This window comes from Podarcis pityusensis (genome assembly GCF_964106645.2).
Source record: "Podarcis pityusensis genome assembly, chromosome: Z".
NCBI classification, from domain to species: domain Eukaryota; kingdom Metazoa; phylum Chordata; class Lepidosauria; order Squamata; family Lacertidae; genus Podarcis; species Podarcis pityusensis.
In genome coordinates, this window is record NC_138044.1 from 14,166,711 (window position 1) to 14,182,189 (window position 15,479).

Sequence of the window (15,479 nt, forward strand, 5' to 3'; positions counted from 1 at the left end):
AGGAGGAGGAGGAGCCAGCCACTGAAGCTGTGCCATTATCGGCTCCATGGTCAACCTCATCTGCCCCCTGATTTTTTGGGACATTGGAGGGGCCGGGCCCCATCCCCCAAAACACTGCCCCCCCAAAAGGGCTCAGCCTGCATGAGTTGGCACCCCTGCCATGACCCTCTTCAAAGAGGGCGACAGGCAAAAAGGAAAACAGAAGCCAAGACAGAAGTTGAAAGCCAACTTTAATTCACACAAAAATATGAGTAATTTATTGACAAAACCTACACAGTCCATCTGTGCAGGCATCTGGAAATCATGACGACAGTGACTGATCTCAAAGTTTCAGTCCTGAAAGCTCAAAGCTTTAGATGATGACCACAAACAGTATCATCATGGCGGGTCATACATGAACAGAGCCAAAAAGCAGCTTGAAGGAACAGCTCTGACCCTACAAAGTCTTTACAACTGATTTCAATGGATTAAACTAAACTTTAAATATTTCTAAAGATATATTTGATCTTGAAAAAGGAAGCAGCAAACAACATCCCCCAGAACTGTGAGTCTTCATCTTCTGGCTTGTTACAATCTTAGAAATAAAAGCAGAATGGGAACAAAGTACAGTGGTACCTCGGGTTAAGTACTTAATTCGTTCTGTGATAATAAATGTTGGAAATGTAAAGAAACTGAAGGTACATTTTTTCACCTTTGGTGGACGTGCCCAAAGATTAAGGCTTTCTGGGAGATGATATATAATGAATTAAAATAGGTATTTAAATATACCTTCTTGAAGAAACCAGAGGCCTTTCTCCTGGGCATAGTCGGCCAATCGGTGTTAAAAAAGGATAGAACTTTCTTTATGTATGCTACAACAGCAGCAAGAATACTTATCGCAAAGTATTGGAAGACACAAGAGCTACCCACACTGGAGGAATGGCAGATGAAAATGATGGACTACATGGAATTGGCGGAAATGACTGGCAGAATCCGTGACCAGGGAGAAGAGTCGGTGGAAGAAGATTGGAAGAAATTCAAAGATTATTTACAGAAACATTGCAAAATTAATGAATGTTAGAGTGATGTTGGATTGAAGTTAAGTGGCTTCTAGCTGTACAGGTTTTAAAAATATATCAAGATTAAGGATTAGGATTAAAAAGGTTAAAAGAATGGAAAAATTGGTTTTAAATAGGTAAAAATCTAATGTCATAATATATTAAGATTAAGGATTGGGATTAAAAAGGAGGGAAAGAAATTGCTGGACTAACAAACTGAATTGGAATACAGAAGAGGGAGGTATGAGGAAGTCCGGGAAACAAGTAAATGTAAAAGAAGTTTTTAACTGTTTTTTTTCTCTCTTTTTATGTTTTTGTATTTTGTATTTTTCTTTTTTCTTTTTAAATTTCTCTTGTTTATTAATGTGATTTTATTTTTTTCTGAAACTTTAATAAATATTAATTAAAAAAAAAAAGTACTTAATTCGTTCTGGAGGTCTGTTCTTAACCTGAAACTGTTCTTAACCTGAAGCACCACTTTAGCTAATGGGGCCTCCTGCTGCCGCCACGCTGCCGGAGCACGATTTCTGTTCTTATCCTGAAGCAAAGTTCTTAACCTGAAGCACTATTTCTGGGTTAGCGGAGTGTGTAACCTGAAGTGTATGTAACCTGAAGCGTATGTAACCCGAGGTCCACTGTACACAAAATGGCTGCCAAGCGAAGGAAACCTGTACTAGGAGATGTTGCTTCTCCAACAGTGTGGAGGCACTAATGTCAAAGTACAAAATCTACATACTGCCCACCCGGGAAAGATGGCAGATGAAGTTGATGGACTATATGGAATTGGCGGAAATGACTGGCAGAATCCGAGACCAGGGAGAAGAGTCGGTGGAAGACGATTGGAAAAAATTTATCGATTATCTACAGAAATACTGTAAAATCAATGAATGTTAGAAAAATGTTGGAATGAAGTTACATGGCTTTAGTAGAAATGTTATAAGGAATTAAGTATAAATAGATTAATAGAGTATTAAAGGAAAAAATAAGGTTAGAATGAGTTAAGATAATTATAGGATAGAAAACAGAGGAAGATGGAAAGGAATTGCTGAAATAATTAACAGAAGTGGAATACAAAAAGGGAGGTGTGAGGAGGTCGTGGAAATAAGTGAATGAAAGATGGGATAATGAAATTGTTTGATTTATTTTATTGTTTTTGTTTTGTTTTGTTAGTTTAATGTATTGTATTGTATTGTTTTTTTTAGTGTTTAAATTTTTTGGAAAAGTAATAAATATTATTTAAAAAAACAAAACAAAATCTACATACTGCCTTACTTGCAGAGTGGCAAAAAGCCTTTGACACTATTAAAATCAACTAGAAAAATTATCCAGAAGACACAAACAATAGAAATAATTGCAAACGAAACTAAGGGACTGGGTGTGAAAAAACTCAGAAAAAAATCCAAAATCTTCTATGATATCTGACTGTGTGGATGATTAGGAAAATAAGGGGAGACACCAGAATTAACAATTTAGATCAGTTCCAGAGGAACTAGGCGGGAGAGCAGAGGGGTGGGGGACCCGGCCTTTTCTTTCCCTGAGAACCAACAAGAGGGGGGAGAGGGAGGAGGGGCATCGTTGTTTTTCTCTGTGCACCACCCTACCCACAACTCCCTCCCTCCGTGTGGAGTCTGCACGCCTCATTGCCGCCCCCCCACCTCCCTGCCCGGGGCTGTGGCTTTTTGAGGGCAGAGGCAGGTGCCTTACGCCTTTCTTGGGCCGGCCAGCTGGCTGGGCGTCAGGCAAAGCTGACAGCCGGAGCGGGGCGTGGAGAGAGCAGTGGAGTGGAGAAAAGAGCACCGAAGCACCTGCCCGCTGGCATGGAAAATCAGTAGCACCTGGAGCAGGAAGGAGGTGCTTGAGGTGGCCACGAGGAGGCAGAGGCAGAGGCAGCGCCAGCGCCAGCCAGAGCACCTGCTGTGGCGGTGAGAAAGCCCAGCTAAGCCGAGCCTTGACCGGCCATGGCCCCTGTGGAGTCGCTCCAGCCGCAGCCAAGCGAACATTAGGGAGCTCAGTGGCCATGGCAGAGGGCGGCGGGTGGAGGCGATGAGGGTGGCATGGGCTCCACGGCTTCCCTGCACGCTGCCCTCCCGGCTGGCATTGCCTCTTTCAATTCCTATGAGCCATGGTGCGATCGATCAAAATCTATCCCATGATCGACCGGTCGATTGCAATTGACCCGGGAAACAAGTCTGCTCTTATGCTTCTTGCACGCTAGTTCCTAAACCAAAAAAATTGCAGCATTTTTTTGTGACATTGTCTTGACAAAATTTTCATTACAAACAAATTTATGAAAACTGTCAGAGAAAAGGGGGGCTTAACTTATAATAAGTAATAACTTATAATAAGTAATAACTTATAATAAGTGTTACAGAATTCTATGATTATGATGGAATTCTGCTTTAATTTATGTATTGTTCATTGTTAATGTTCTCTGTTTTTAATTTCTAGCATGTTTGGAACCTTGATGGGACACAAGTATATTGGAAGCAATATTTATGAGCTTGTCATCTGGAGTTGGTACCTCGTGGGAGGTTTTTTTTTATATGTTTATATGTTTTATATGTTTTTACTATATGTTTAATTTTGATATTTATTTACGTAGTGATGCAGAATGTATCTCATTTTCAGGAACATATTTTTATATGTCTGAACCTGTAAAAGTTTTTATCCTGAATTCTAAATGATTGGGCAACCAAATGAAGAGAAGATGGATTTCAGATTTTATTTCAAAATCTTTTCCCTTTTTCTGCAAACAAATTAAAAGAGAAACAGAGCACTGTTTTATTTTTCTTAAAGGGAATGCAGATCCTCTAACTTTCACATTAGCTTCTATGTATGCCCCAAATAAAATCCAGTTAATTTTGACCTCCACACTTAAAACAGTTTCAAAATTTTGCAGAAGGTGGACTAATCAATCCTAGCTAGAGACCTGAACTGGGCTGCTGATCGTGATTGGGACAGATCTACACCATTATGAATAACTGCTAAGAAAACAAAATAAAAAACTAATTTTCTTTTAAAAATTCTTAAGAAATATGATTTGATTGATGTACGGTGGTTTAATAATAATAATATAGTAATAATAATTGATGTACGGTGGTTTAATAATAATAATATAATAATAATTTATTTCTACCCCGCCCATCTGACTGGGTTTCCCCAGCCACTCTGGGCGGCTTCCAATAAAAGATTAAAAATACATTAAAACATCAGTCATTAAAAGCGGCTAGCCGGACCAGAGCGAAGGAGAAGCGGAGCTGACTGGGGTCAGAGGCTCTACGGAGGCAGGAGGGGAGGCTATGTTCAAAGCCTGTGCTTCTCCCAAGAACAGCGGAAGGATAAAGAAAAGGAATCTAGTCCCCCAAAGGCATGGGGGACAGGATGTTGGAACAGATTATATTCTTATCTCCACTTCACTTAAATCCAAGAAGCAAAAATCGGCACCTTCCTGGTGACCTGATCCTTCTCCAGTCTAGTCGACTATTCCTATCTTAAACATGCATAAAACCGCACAATCATGGCATTTTGACACCACATTACTAACCAGCCAATTAGCTGTCGAAGCCATCTCCACAACCATCTCAGAACATTTTGAACCTATTGCAGATATAGATTTACCAGATAAATGATGTGTGGTTCTATGAAAGCAGCAGTATGGCAGGAAAGAATAAGATATGTAAACAACATAAACAAACAGCAACATTTTTACATATTGCATTGAAAAAATTAGAACAGCACCATAAACCAAATGGTTCTATAAAAATTAGGAAACAAATTTAAAGTTACATGTCACAAATCGGAAACTATAGAAATTCAACAAATAACAAAAAGTCTGCTGTATCTGAAACAAAAATAAATATGAGAAAGGAAATCAAAATTCTAAATTATTTGCCAAAAATTGAGGCCTCTACAAAGGCCATTATTCTCTCTCTGCACCTCCAAATGCTCCTCTAAGAGGAGTGTAATGATGAGTGAGACTGCCAATTCCTCCAGCCCCCAACACCTACCCGGTGTTTATTTTTACATCCCCCCCCCCAGCCAAGCGCATAAAGCTGAATTTGTACAAATTAAGTTGCGAGTTGACCATACAGATATTTGGAAAACAGTAAAGAGGTGTTTCTTGGGATCCAACTTCTGAGTCTGTTTCCTCCACAGACTTCTGTCAGCCTCCAGGTTGTGCTACTGCCTACAGGTGTCATGGAACGCCTCCAGTGTCCGAAAGTCCCGCCATGTGGGTGGTAGACCATCTTGCAGAAACCTTCCGCAGCGCTGGCATGGAGCCTGGAACAGCTTTATGTAACTTCTTAACCAGGTCTTAAAAAGTCGGAAAGAAAAAGAAAGAAGGGAGGAAACTTAATACGGACACTCCCAATGTCATCACTTCTGTCAAGACCAATGATGCAGAGGATGGGAAATGTATCTTGGCTTGAGCCCAGAGAGAGGCAGACTTTAGAAGGAAGTATACCAAAAACCCACAAGGTCACAGTATAGCTGATAGTATACTTTATTGGAATGCCTGTCCTCTCTCAATAAGCAACAACATAAACAGAAATTCCTGCAGTGACAAGCAGGTATTTGTAACTAAAGGGTCACCATGGACAGCCTGGACTTCCTTGCAGCTAGACCAAAATCAAATTCAGCTTGACCATTCAGCTCATAAAAAGTGACCTTTTCATTATGAGATGCTAGAGTCTGCCTCTTGCATCCAAACGTCATCTATCCAAGAGCCACATGCTTCAGAAATGTGAAATCATACAGAAACATTTCGAAAACCAGTTTCACAGCTATCCTTTCAAACATGTGCCTTAAGTCTCAGCAAGAATATATGCAGATATATTTTGTTCATGGCCAACACGGATTTAAATCTTGTTCAGAAAGAAGGCCATGACTAGGCAGGAATCTGGGAAAGCTGGAAGAGTTGCCAATTTTAGGGCAGGTCTGTTTGGCAGCGCTGCTAATGTTGGGGAAATATATAATATATGCCATGATATATGCTATTTCTGTTGTCTTTGGCACCTAATGAAAACCATCCTCTTTCAACAACCATTTTAAACAGGTATTTCCCAGTCTGTTTCTGTATTGGAGATGTTTTTAGATGATTAAACTGTTTATCACTCATGTATTTGCCACCCTGGGCTCCTCAGGGGGGAAAAGCAGGATATAATAAATTTAACAAATAAATATGATCAGGTCCATTTTAGCTGCAGTGATAAAAAGCACACCAGTTTCTGCAACTCCCAGGGCAGAGATGGGAACAGAAACACATGAAGCTGCCTAATGCTGAATCACATTATTGGTCTGTATGTTTCACTATTGTCACAGGGAACCTGCAGCCCTCCAAATGTTGTTTGACTACAACTCCCATCATCCCTGACCATTGGTGATACTGCCCAGGGCTGATGGGAATTGGAGTCCAACAGCACCAGGGTAGGAAGATTGGCCGACAAAAACTGGCAGTTGCGCCTCCACCCCCTATGTTTCAGGCAGGAATATTTTCTGCACTTTCAGCTGGTTATGCTGGATAACAAAGGCCGTCTGTATGCAAAGCATCGGGTTCATAGTCTTATCTCTACAGAGATACTTTTTACTATATTGACCCCAAATGCCTACTTGCAGGTGGGCAGACTGAATTTTAGTTGCATCTACTTATGGAAAATGAAGATATATACAGTGGCCCCTTGAAATGACAGACAAAAACAAAAGCCAAGAGATTGTTAAACATAAACTTTTATTTATACAAATAATATATTCTAGACTGCAGAGTATATAGGGAAAGGCCATAGCTTGGTATTAGATCATCTGCTTTGCATGGAGAATGTCCCAGATTCAATACTCAATGGCATCTCCAGGTAGGGCTTGGAGAGACCCCGCCAGTCAGTATAGACAATACTGAACTAGACAGACCAATGGTGTGACTCAGCAGCTTCCTGTATTTCAGTCTGGGACACCATTATGGGAGACCTGACACTCTGCAGCAATACAGCCTCGTCCCGCAAACCCAACATGGGGAGGCCTCGGGCCTTCCAGATGTGGAACCCAATTCCCATTGGCTTCAGGGTCAGGGAAGGTGGAAGTCCAGCAGCGTCCAAAGTGTCACAGATTTTCCATCTATTCCCTAGACATCTGGCCAGCAGATCTCTAAATCAGCTCTCCATTAGACAAGGATGGAGCATTTGTTTAATGAGAACCGCCTGCCATGTGTGAAGAAAAAAAAATCCCAAACATTTCAGCAAATTAAATTATGCAATGTTTATTTTCCTTCTACTTCTTCAGGCAAGGAGTGCCACACTCATCATGCAAATGTTTGCTAACAAGAAAATGTTTATAACAGTAAATATTAAAAGCATGCAAAATATCTCCTCTACAAAAACAGTAACAACAGAGCCAGTCCCCACCTTTTCTTCTATGTGCACAGGATGCGCTCTTCCTCTACCCAGCCTGGCCTTAAGTTGGATGGTCAAGGTCAAGGAGGCAGTAACATTTTCTACTTCAGCTGCCTTTTTTTTTTTTTAATGGTTAGACTGTATTTTTAAAACTACACTTTCTGCCCTCAGGCCTTAGGAGACAGCAAGCTAGGTGGGGAAGGAGGAGGGCAAAGGAAATCAAATGCTGAGCAAGGTGTTTCCAGGGGAAGGTTTTGCCCCCGAAGTAGGTCATCCCCATGGCCCTAAGTAAGAAGCAACGTTATATAACTTAATTTGAAGCTCAAGGAGACATGCAGCTATAGAAGAAGAAAGAAAGCCTCCAAGACAGACAGATTTGTGCTATGAAGGATGCTCATGAATCTTGTCATCTGAAATCCTATTGAATTATGTCAATAAGAGAAAACTGTTCTCTGAAGAAGGGGCTGGCTCCATTTATTGAAACGAACCCTTCTCTCTTCATCCAACGTGCATTCTTTCTCTCTCTCTCTCTCTCTCTCTCTCTCTCTCTCTCTCTCTCTCTCGGTTTGTATATAGTGGCCTATCAATAACTTTCTTTAAGGCCTTCTCTGGCTGCAGAAGTCAAGACAGGGCCAGTAGTGAACACAAGGGCACAAGAGAATTGCTGATTACACTGGCTTCATTGGACTTGGTTATCATTATTTAACCATATTGAAATTCTTTTTTTTTAAAAAGGAAAATCAGGTCAAACTGTGTGCTTAAAACATTTGCTGGAAGGAAAAGGAGGTTAAAAAGGAAGTCCTTCATTCTTGTTTGGACAATTAAGACTTCACCACATCCTGTCAACTGGATTGCACACCTGATATGCGAAATGCCTACTGCTATTGGCACTTGGGGTGAACATCCTGACGTTGATTTGTTAAAAGTTATCAGAACTGCTTTAGTGAATCAATACAGCAAACCTTATGGCTCAGACAAATGTGTCCCATACAGTTTCTGCACATTAATTTTCAGGTGCGTGCTGCAGCGGGGGAACTGAGTTGCCATGATTGGCTGCTGCTCATCAAAAGTGCACTGGCAGTTAATGGACGCTTCAAAGGAAGGCAAGCTGAGGAAGGCACATCATTCACATGGAGCTTAGCTAGTCAGATGCTCAGTGAGTTTTGCCATTTATTATATGTTGTTACTAATTTATTTCAACATTTGGTGAACTACTTAATCACAGTGGTCTCTTAAGAGGTGCACAGGAACCCAAGACAATAAGACTAAAAGTGAGTTAAAACTATAAATACTGCTGGATTAACTAAATCTTTGTCAAGCATATGAAGTTCAGCAGGAAAGGGGCCTGCTGATCTCAAGTGGGAGGGAGTTCCACAGACTTGGGCTCACAATACTGAATGCCTGGCTCCTGGTGTATATGAAAGGTGCATCTGAGCCATGAGGGACCACTAACAGTGGCTCCTCCAAATACCTCAGTGATTACATGGGATATAAAGGTTCAGGTGGTCTCTGAGGTATCATGGACCCAAGTTAAGGGCCTTGTAAATTAATACAATGAGGTGACAGCTGTTGTAAAACACATGATCCAGGGTAGGATTCTTCAGCAGATACACTAGGACTTTTTGAAGGGCAAAAGGCATCATTCTGTAATTGCTCTAGCCAGGATTAGCTTGTGCTTGTTTTTTCTCCCCATTATATTGTTGAACAGCTCCACCAATACACTTTCAGACATGCTCTGGTAAACACCAATGGCTGTAGTTTCCAGTATGCTCCCTGTCCAGATTTCCAAAATCTTCCAACAGTATCCTGGGGTGGGGATGAACAACAGACAATGCTGCTTCCCTTTCCCCCTTTTTCCCCTCTTGCCTTGACCAAAACAGCCTTTCAAGACTTTCATAAAAACCCCACATGCCATTATTAACTACACTGCAAAGTTATGCCAGTTGAGAGAGTTTGTATCAAACTTACCATAAATGACCTGACTACCACATCCGGCATTTGAGGCAACTGGTAATGCAGTAAGGCAGTAGTAGCATGATCAGTTACCTGGAGGTGACAAGAAAGGAGGGAGGGAGGGAGAGAGGAAGACTTGTCAGTGATGTTTTGACAACGTACAACTCCTTCCATGTATCTTCCACTTGGCCCTTCTCTTGACTTGTCTAACAGAAGCGGTCACAATGAAGTAAAGCATGACTTAAGGTATCCAAAGTATTTTGGTGTCAAATAGCTAGGTGGTGGGTCAGGGGATATTATTTCAAAATATTAATGAATAATAAATGTTCACAGTATTGGGCTTTCCTGTGCCCCACCGTTCTGCTACAGCCAGTGGTCCCCCCCCCCCACAAAAAGTCATTCTTGAGGTTCACTGGATTTTCTAGAAAGACTTAGGATGATGTAGCAAGTGGGGTTGCAGCTGGAAGGGGGAATTGGGAAACCCTACCCCCTTGAACACAAATATCTACATGATCAAAGGGAACACAGACTAGAAAGCAACAACGAATGGAGAACCAAGGCACATCAAGAACACAGAAGGCAAAATACACAAGGGGACAAAAGAAGCAACCCCTCTCCACCACCAAAAATAGTGACATCAACTGGGCTCTTTTGGATTACCAAGAGACCTCCAGTCATAGGTAGGGCTGGCCTGGAGGGTGGGATGGCCCCTTCCTCTGTAGAGAATGAGATTGGTGTGGATCCTGAGTAATCCAGATCAGAGGAAGGTGCCATCCCTGGGTGTAGAATGCTCTCTAGAAGCCACGGGAAAACAATAATTTTCAGAAACAAGCAAATTTCAAATACATGAGGGACTTCATGTAAAAGGTCAGCAATCATTCAGAACCACCCAACCCAATACAATAACCTAGTATTATCATTCCCATGTTACAGATGTGGAGGTGGGAGTGGGATAAGGAAAGCCATATGGCAAGTTCACAGCTTAAACTATTACCCACTAAGCTACAGCAGCTCAGATACAAAATGCACAGGGAGGCTTGGGCATTTCAGCATCAACCAATGTTACCTTGCAACCTGCCTTATACAAAGCCTGCTCTTTGGTCCATCTATCTCAGTGCCATCTACAAGAGGGAAGGGGAACCTCCCATCAGCCTCAGTCACCATGGCCAGTGATCTGGGAAGATGTGAGTTGTAATCCAAGCAACACCTGGGAGGGCCACAGCTGCCTCATCCCTGGTCTGCACTAACAGGCACTGGTTTTCTAGACAGGCGTCTTTTCCAGCCCAACTTAAGAAGCTGGAGATGGAACTTGGGACTTTTTGCATGCAAATCAAATGCTCTTAAACTAAGCCATGGTCCTTCCTTTCATACACGGCTGTGATTTTAAAAACAAAAAGGAAAGGAAGCTCAAAAAGATGCACTCCTAACCTAGCTCATAGCATAAAATCTATGTAACTATCTGTGTCCCCAGGACTAATCACTCGGTTTTTTTATTTAAAAAACCCCCAACGAAGTTCCTAAAATTAGGAGTACCAGAGAGATTCCAACACTGTTGTTAGCACAATTAAGTAGTACTAAGGGGAAAGCAGCACACGATGGCATATTGAGAAAGCAGCTACATCAAGGGTTTTGTGTTTTAGGCTATGACAGCAATGAAGAGGGGATTAATTCCCTCTTGGCTGTGGCTCCATGAATGAAGCCCAGCGCAGCTTTGTGGAATCACTAACAAGCAGCGGGGAAAAGCACCACAGAGGAAAATCCTCAGCTCTGCCACAATTACAGCTTTTGCAAGTTCTCTTCTGTCACATTCCCTACACTCCACATCCTCCTGAATTGCTGCTGTTTCTTTAAAAACAACAACCAGGAATTGCTGTTGCTTAAAAAAAAAAAAACCGCACACACACACACACACACACACACACACACAGAGCCAAAGGTATGAAGTTGATATCCTTGTTGGCCCATGTAATGCAACAAGTGAACAGGAGGAGGAAACCAGTCCCCTGGTGTTTCAGTTGGTTGACATGTAATTTCCTTCAAAAAATATTTTGCTTGAAAGCTGACATGAGAAACACTGTTGCAGGTTGGCAGCTGCATGCCAGTTGTGAATGAGACCAGCTGCAATAGAGTCCAGAGCAATGGATTCTCTCTCTCTCTCTCTCACACACACACACACACATACGCACACACACACCCCAATCTGCCTTACAGACTAGGAAGAGGCACTATCATATATTGGTGTAGGTCAAATATGTTGCTGGACTACAACGCCCATCAAGCTCAGCATGGCCAATGGCCAGGGATAATGGGAGCTGTAGTTCAGCAACATCTGGAGGGCCAAAGGCTTGTCTTAGAAAAGCATCTTGTTTCTGCCCCTTGTCTTAGAAAACTAAGCCAAGATGCACACAGTGGAAAGGAAGGGGTCTTTTCCCTATTGAGGTGGGAAGGACAGCTCTTGAGTATCCCAGGAGTCCCAATAATCCCAGACTTCTGAGGAGGCTGGGTGGATCCTTGTTCCTTTACAAGGCTGGGACTCATCATTGGGTCCTCCTTTTGCTACACGGATCTTCTTTGTCCCATTGTTTCCCTATCCTTTTTATTTTCCTGTATCTAGAAAAGCCCTGACTCACTGCACCAGGAGGGCTTTGTTTCTCACTGGTCTTTGGCCTCTTCCAGAAACAAAAGGAACATGGGAAGCTGCCTTAGAAGCAGTTTATTAAACAAATAAGACAGGTCCACTTTGAGGAAGACGGATGTCTATTGGGGAAGATAAGGAATTGGGAATTAAGAACATGGCGGCATAAGTTCTTTTGTAAGAACATATGGATTTATGGATGTATGTTTTGTTTTTGTTGTTATTATTTTATCATTTTTGTTAATTTCTTGGGTGTGTTTGTTAAGCAAGAAAACTAATAAAAAGCATACACACACACACACACACACACACACACACACACACACACATATATATGAAGCTGCCTTGTACTGAACAGACCATTGGTCTACTTAGTACTGCCTATACTGACTGGGAGCAGCTCTCCAAGGTTTCAGGCAGGGGACATTCACAGCCGTACCTGGAGATGCCAATGGGGATTGAACCTGGGACCTTCTGCATGCACAGCAGATATTCTACCGCTAAACTATGTCTCTCCTCCATGCTGTGATCATGCTGTGGCAAAGGCGATTTCTGTCTCTACTTTGTTGTGTCATCTACCCCTCTATATGCTAGCAAGGGAGGCGGGAGTATCTTGGATGACCAACTGCTACTGCACTACAGCACTTATGGCCTGGCCTCAATCAGGATGGACTTGATGCCATGCAGGGATAGGTGCAAGTCACTGCCAATCTCTCAAAGCAAATAGGAGAGGAGGGAGAGCAGGTTTGCAATGCCAGAATGTATTGTATTTATTCATTGCTGTGAGGTGCCTTGCCAGGGTTATACCCCAAAAGCTGAGGTATGGGTATCTTAAAGAAACAGAGGTGGTGAGGTAGCCACCCACTGGGCTTGGGACAATTCCCCCTCCTAATGGTTTTGCTGGGATGAAACTTGCATAACAAATTTATAAAATTATGCATGGCATGGAGAAAGCGGGTAGAGAAAAGTTTTTCTCCCTCTCTCACAATACTAGAACTTGTGGACACCCAATAAAGCTGAAGATTCAGGACAGATAAAAGAAAGGACATATTCACAGAGTGCATAGTTAAAACTATGGAACTTGCTCCCACAGGAAGCAGTGATGGCCACCAACCAAGAGGACCTTAAAAAAGGATTAGACAAATCCACGGAGAAGGCCATTAGTGGCCACTAGAAATGATGGCTATGCTCTGCCTCCATGGATAGAAGCAGTAATCCTTCCGAATACCGGTTTCTGGAAACTCTGGGAGGGGAGAGGGCTCTTGTGCTCAGCTCCTGATTTAGCATTTCCTACATAAGTTTCCCTCCCTTGCTATAGAAGTTAGATGAGATCAACAAGACCCTCCTCATCCACAAAATGTATACTACCTCTAACATGTATGCTAGCCTTTCCACAACCTGGTGCCCTCCAGGGTGCTTTGGATGGATCCAGACGATGGAGTTGCAGTTCAAAGCACCTGAAGGGCGCCAGGTTGAGAAAAGCTGGTATATTCAGACACGCACAATAAAAAGTCTTAAAAAGCCACAGTATAATTGCACACTGTCTTTCTTCCAACTGCCAGTAATTAGCTTATTCCCATTCTAACTTGCAAGCTATCTATCATGCCCTAGTTTTCCCCTTCACACAGCATGCTTAGATTCCTAGTTACGTAACAGCACACATAAAAGCAAACCGTTAGCAACAGCTCTCCTTCTGCTACATTTCAACCTCCAACGAATTGATTTTGTGGTGTTTTCTTTTTTCTTTTTAACGCTTCCACAACAAAGTTGCTTTTTGGGGGTATTATTAGCATTGAAGATGTGGGGAAAACTTTGCTGTGGGGAAAAATAAAGTGTTGCCATTAACAAATTCAAACTGACTGGCTACTTGGGCATAGCAGACATATGCTGTTCCTATTGTAATGCAGAGCTAATGAGATTCCGCTGGGAGATAAAAGCCATCCCAGCACTGCTGGAATACTAATAATGTTTTCTCAATGAAAAAGCAGGTGATTGGTACCAGAAGCAAATGGGGGGGGGGGGGAGAGAAAGCATTTCGAACACAGATCAAAGTGGGCTCCAAACAGAAAGAGGAGGAAGGGGTGGGAACACCCTGAACCCCACAGAAGTAGCACCAAACAGTGTGATGTTGAGTGCTGCAAAGTGATGAGGAAAAAACCCAACCTGACTTAGAGTAGGAACTTCACACTAGTGCTCCTCAAATTAAAACTTTCAAATACACATTTTCTCTGACAAAAGGATAAAAAATAACCAGACTGCAAAGGTTTCATTAGTATATATGTCCCATGGGGAGGTTTCATTCTCCTCTCCAACATTTATCTGTGATGTTATATGACTGACATCCTGTAATACTTCTCGCTTTCACTTATTAGCATAGTCCCACAATTGCTGTTCAGTTTAAACATTATTTTGCCATCTAAGCCAAACTTCTTCTTCCTTGGATTTAAGTTTTACTGAGAAGGAGAGTTGCAAAGATGAACATTTTGGATTAGTGCAGCTCTGGGAAGCAGAAAACTCCTTTAAGAGATCCATAACGCACAAGAATCCATTTGGAACTGAGTCTGGCACTTTGGAACCTGGCTCAATTCAGCTTGGAATATTTTGGAAGTTGCCTGCCTCATGTCCAAATCAGAATTGCAATTCAGGAGAATTGAAGTTTTGTGCTGCTCCATGGGCTATCATGGGGAAATAAATAAATGGCTATTACCTTTGCTCTTTTTGACACAATTGGCTGAAAACTGCAGGTATCACAGTCCCTACTGACAAACTTTAGAAGGTCAGGTGCAGGGGGTTTTCCTGCAAGGTATTTACAGTGATAGGCTGATTAAAAAGGATTGACTTTACTTGATAGTGGAATATTGTTTTGTTTAACATGTAAGCATTGCTTCTTGTAAACCAAGATTCCTGGTTTACACAATACTAAGCTGGGATTCTTAAAAGGTGTGATGTTCATGCTTGTCTCCATTTCTGTGCTGGAAATAGATTTCAGAAGCATACATGTTTCATAAAATTCCAAAATCATGATAGCATAGGAAATACCTAACTGACTGCAGAGACTACTGCCACCACATGTGTGTATCAAGTTGATGCCTATTTAATAACATTTAGATACTGCTTAAACAAAAAGAGTACAAGCAACTAGTACTCTGTTTACATAAAACATTATATAATTTTAAAAATACAGATAAAATTAAACATTAAAAACAACCTGACATAAAATTTAACACACATATATATTATTTATTTGATGCCTATGATTACTATCCAGTTCACTGCTCTGAGTTAAATTTAGAATCACCAAACTAAATAAAATGAATGTTTTGAAACCTATCTATTTGTATTCTTAGTATTTCTCCCTGTCTTACTGGGCCAATGACTGCTACCCTATGTTTTACACACACAGTGGGCCTGCCCCTTATGAGAGGGTTCAGTTGTGGGGATTCATGGGCAAACGCAAGATCATGCAAAGTC

General features: G+C 41.7%; 1 protein-coding gene and 1 long non-coding RNA gene across 6 annotated transcripts in view; both read right to left on the reverse strand.

The window, feature by feature from the left end:
* Nucleotides 1-213: 213 nt before the first annotated feature.
* The window catches only part of LOC308468471, a 253,966-nt gene continuing 238,700 nt past the window's right edge, over nucleotides 214-15,479 (reverse strand). The window contains exon 2 of the long non-coding RNA XR_013981677.1: nucleotides 214-615. This is a non-coding gene — a long non-coding RNA (uncharacterized lncRNA). The remainder of the gene's footprint in view (nucleotides 616-15,479) is intronic.
* Nucleotides 3,735-15,479, reverse strand: part of MED27 (mediator complex subunit 27) — a 175,656-nt gene continuing 163,911 nt past the window's right edge. For 4 of the 5 annotated variants that reach the window (XM_080990651.1, XM_080990653.1, XM_080990652.1 and 1 more), the window contains 2 exons: nucleotides 9,389-9,466; nucleotides 3,735-5,351 (listed from right to left, as the gene is read on the reverse strand). In XM_080990651.1, the coding sequence (XP_080846777.1) occupies nucleotides 5,217-5,351; nucleotides 9,389-9,466 (213 nt within the window). In that variant the 3' untranslated portion in view covers nucleotides 3,735-5,216. The remainder of the gene's footprint in view (nucleotides 5,352-9,388; nucleotides 9,467-15,479) is intronic. The other variant, XR_013981653.1, reaches the window with a different exon arrangement.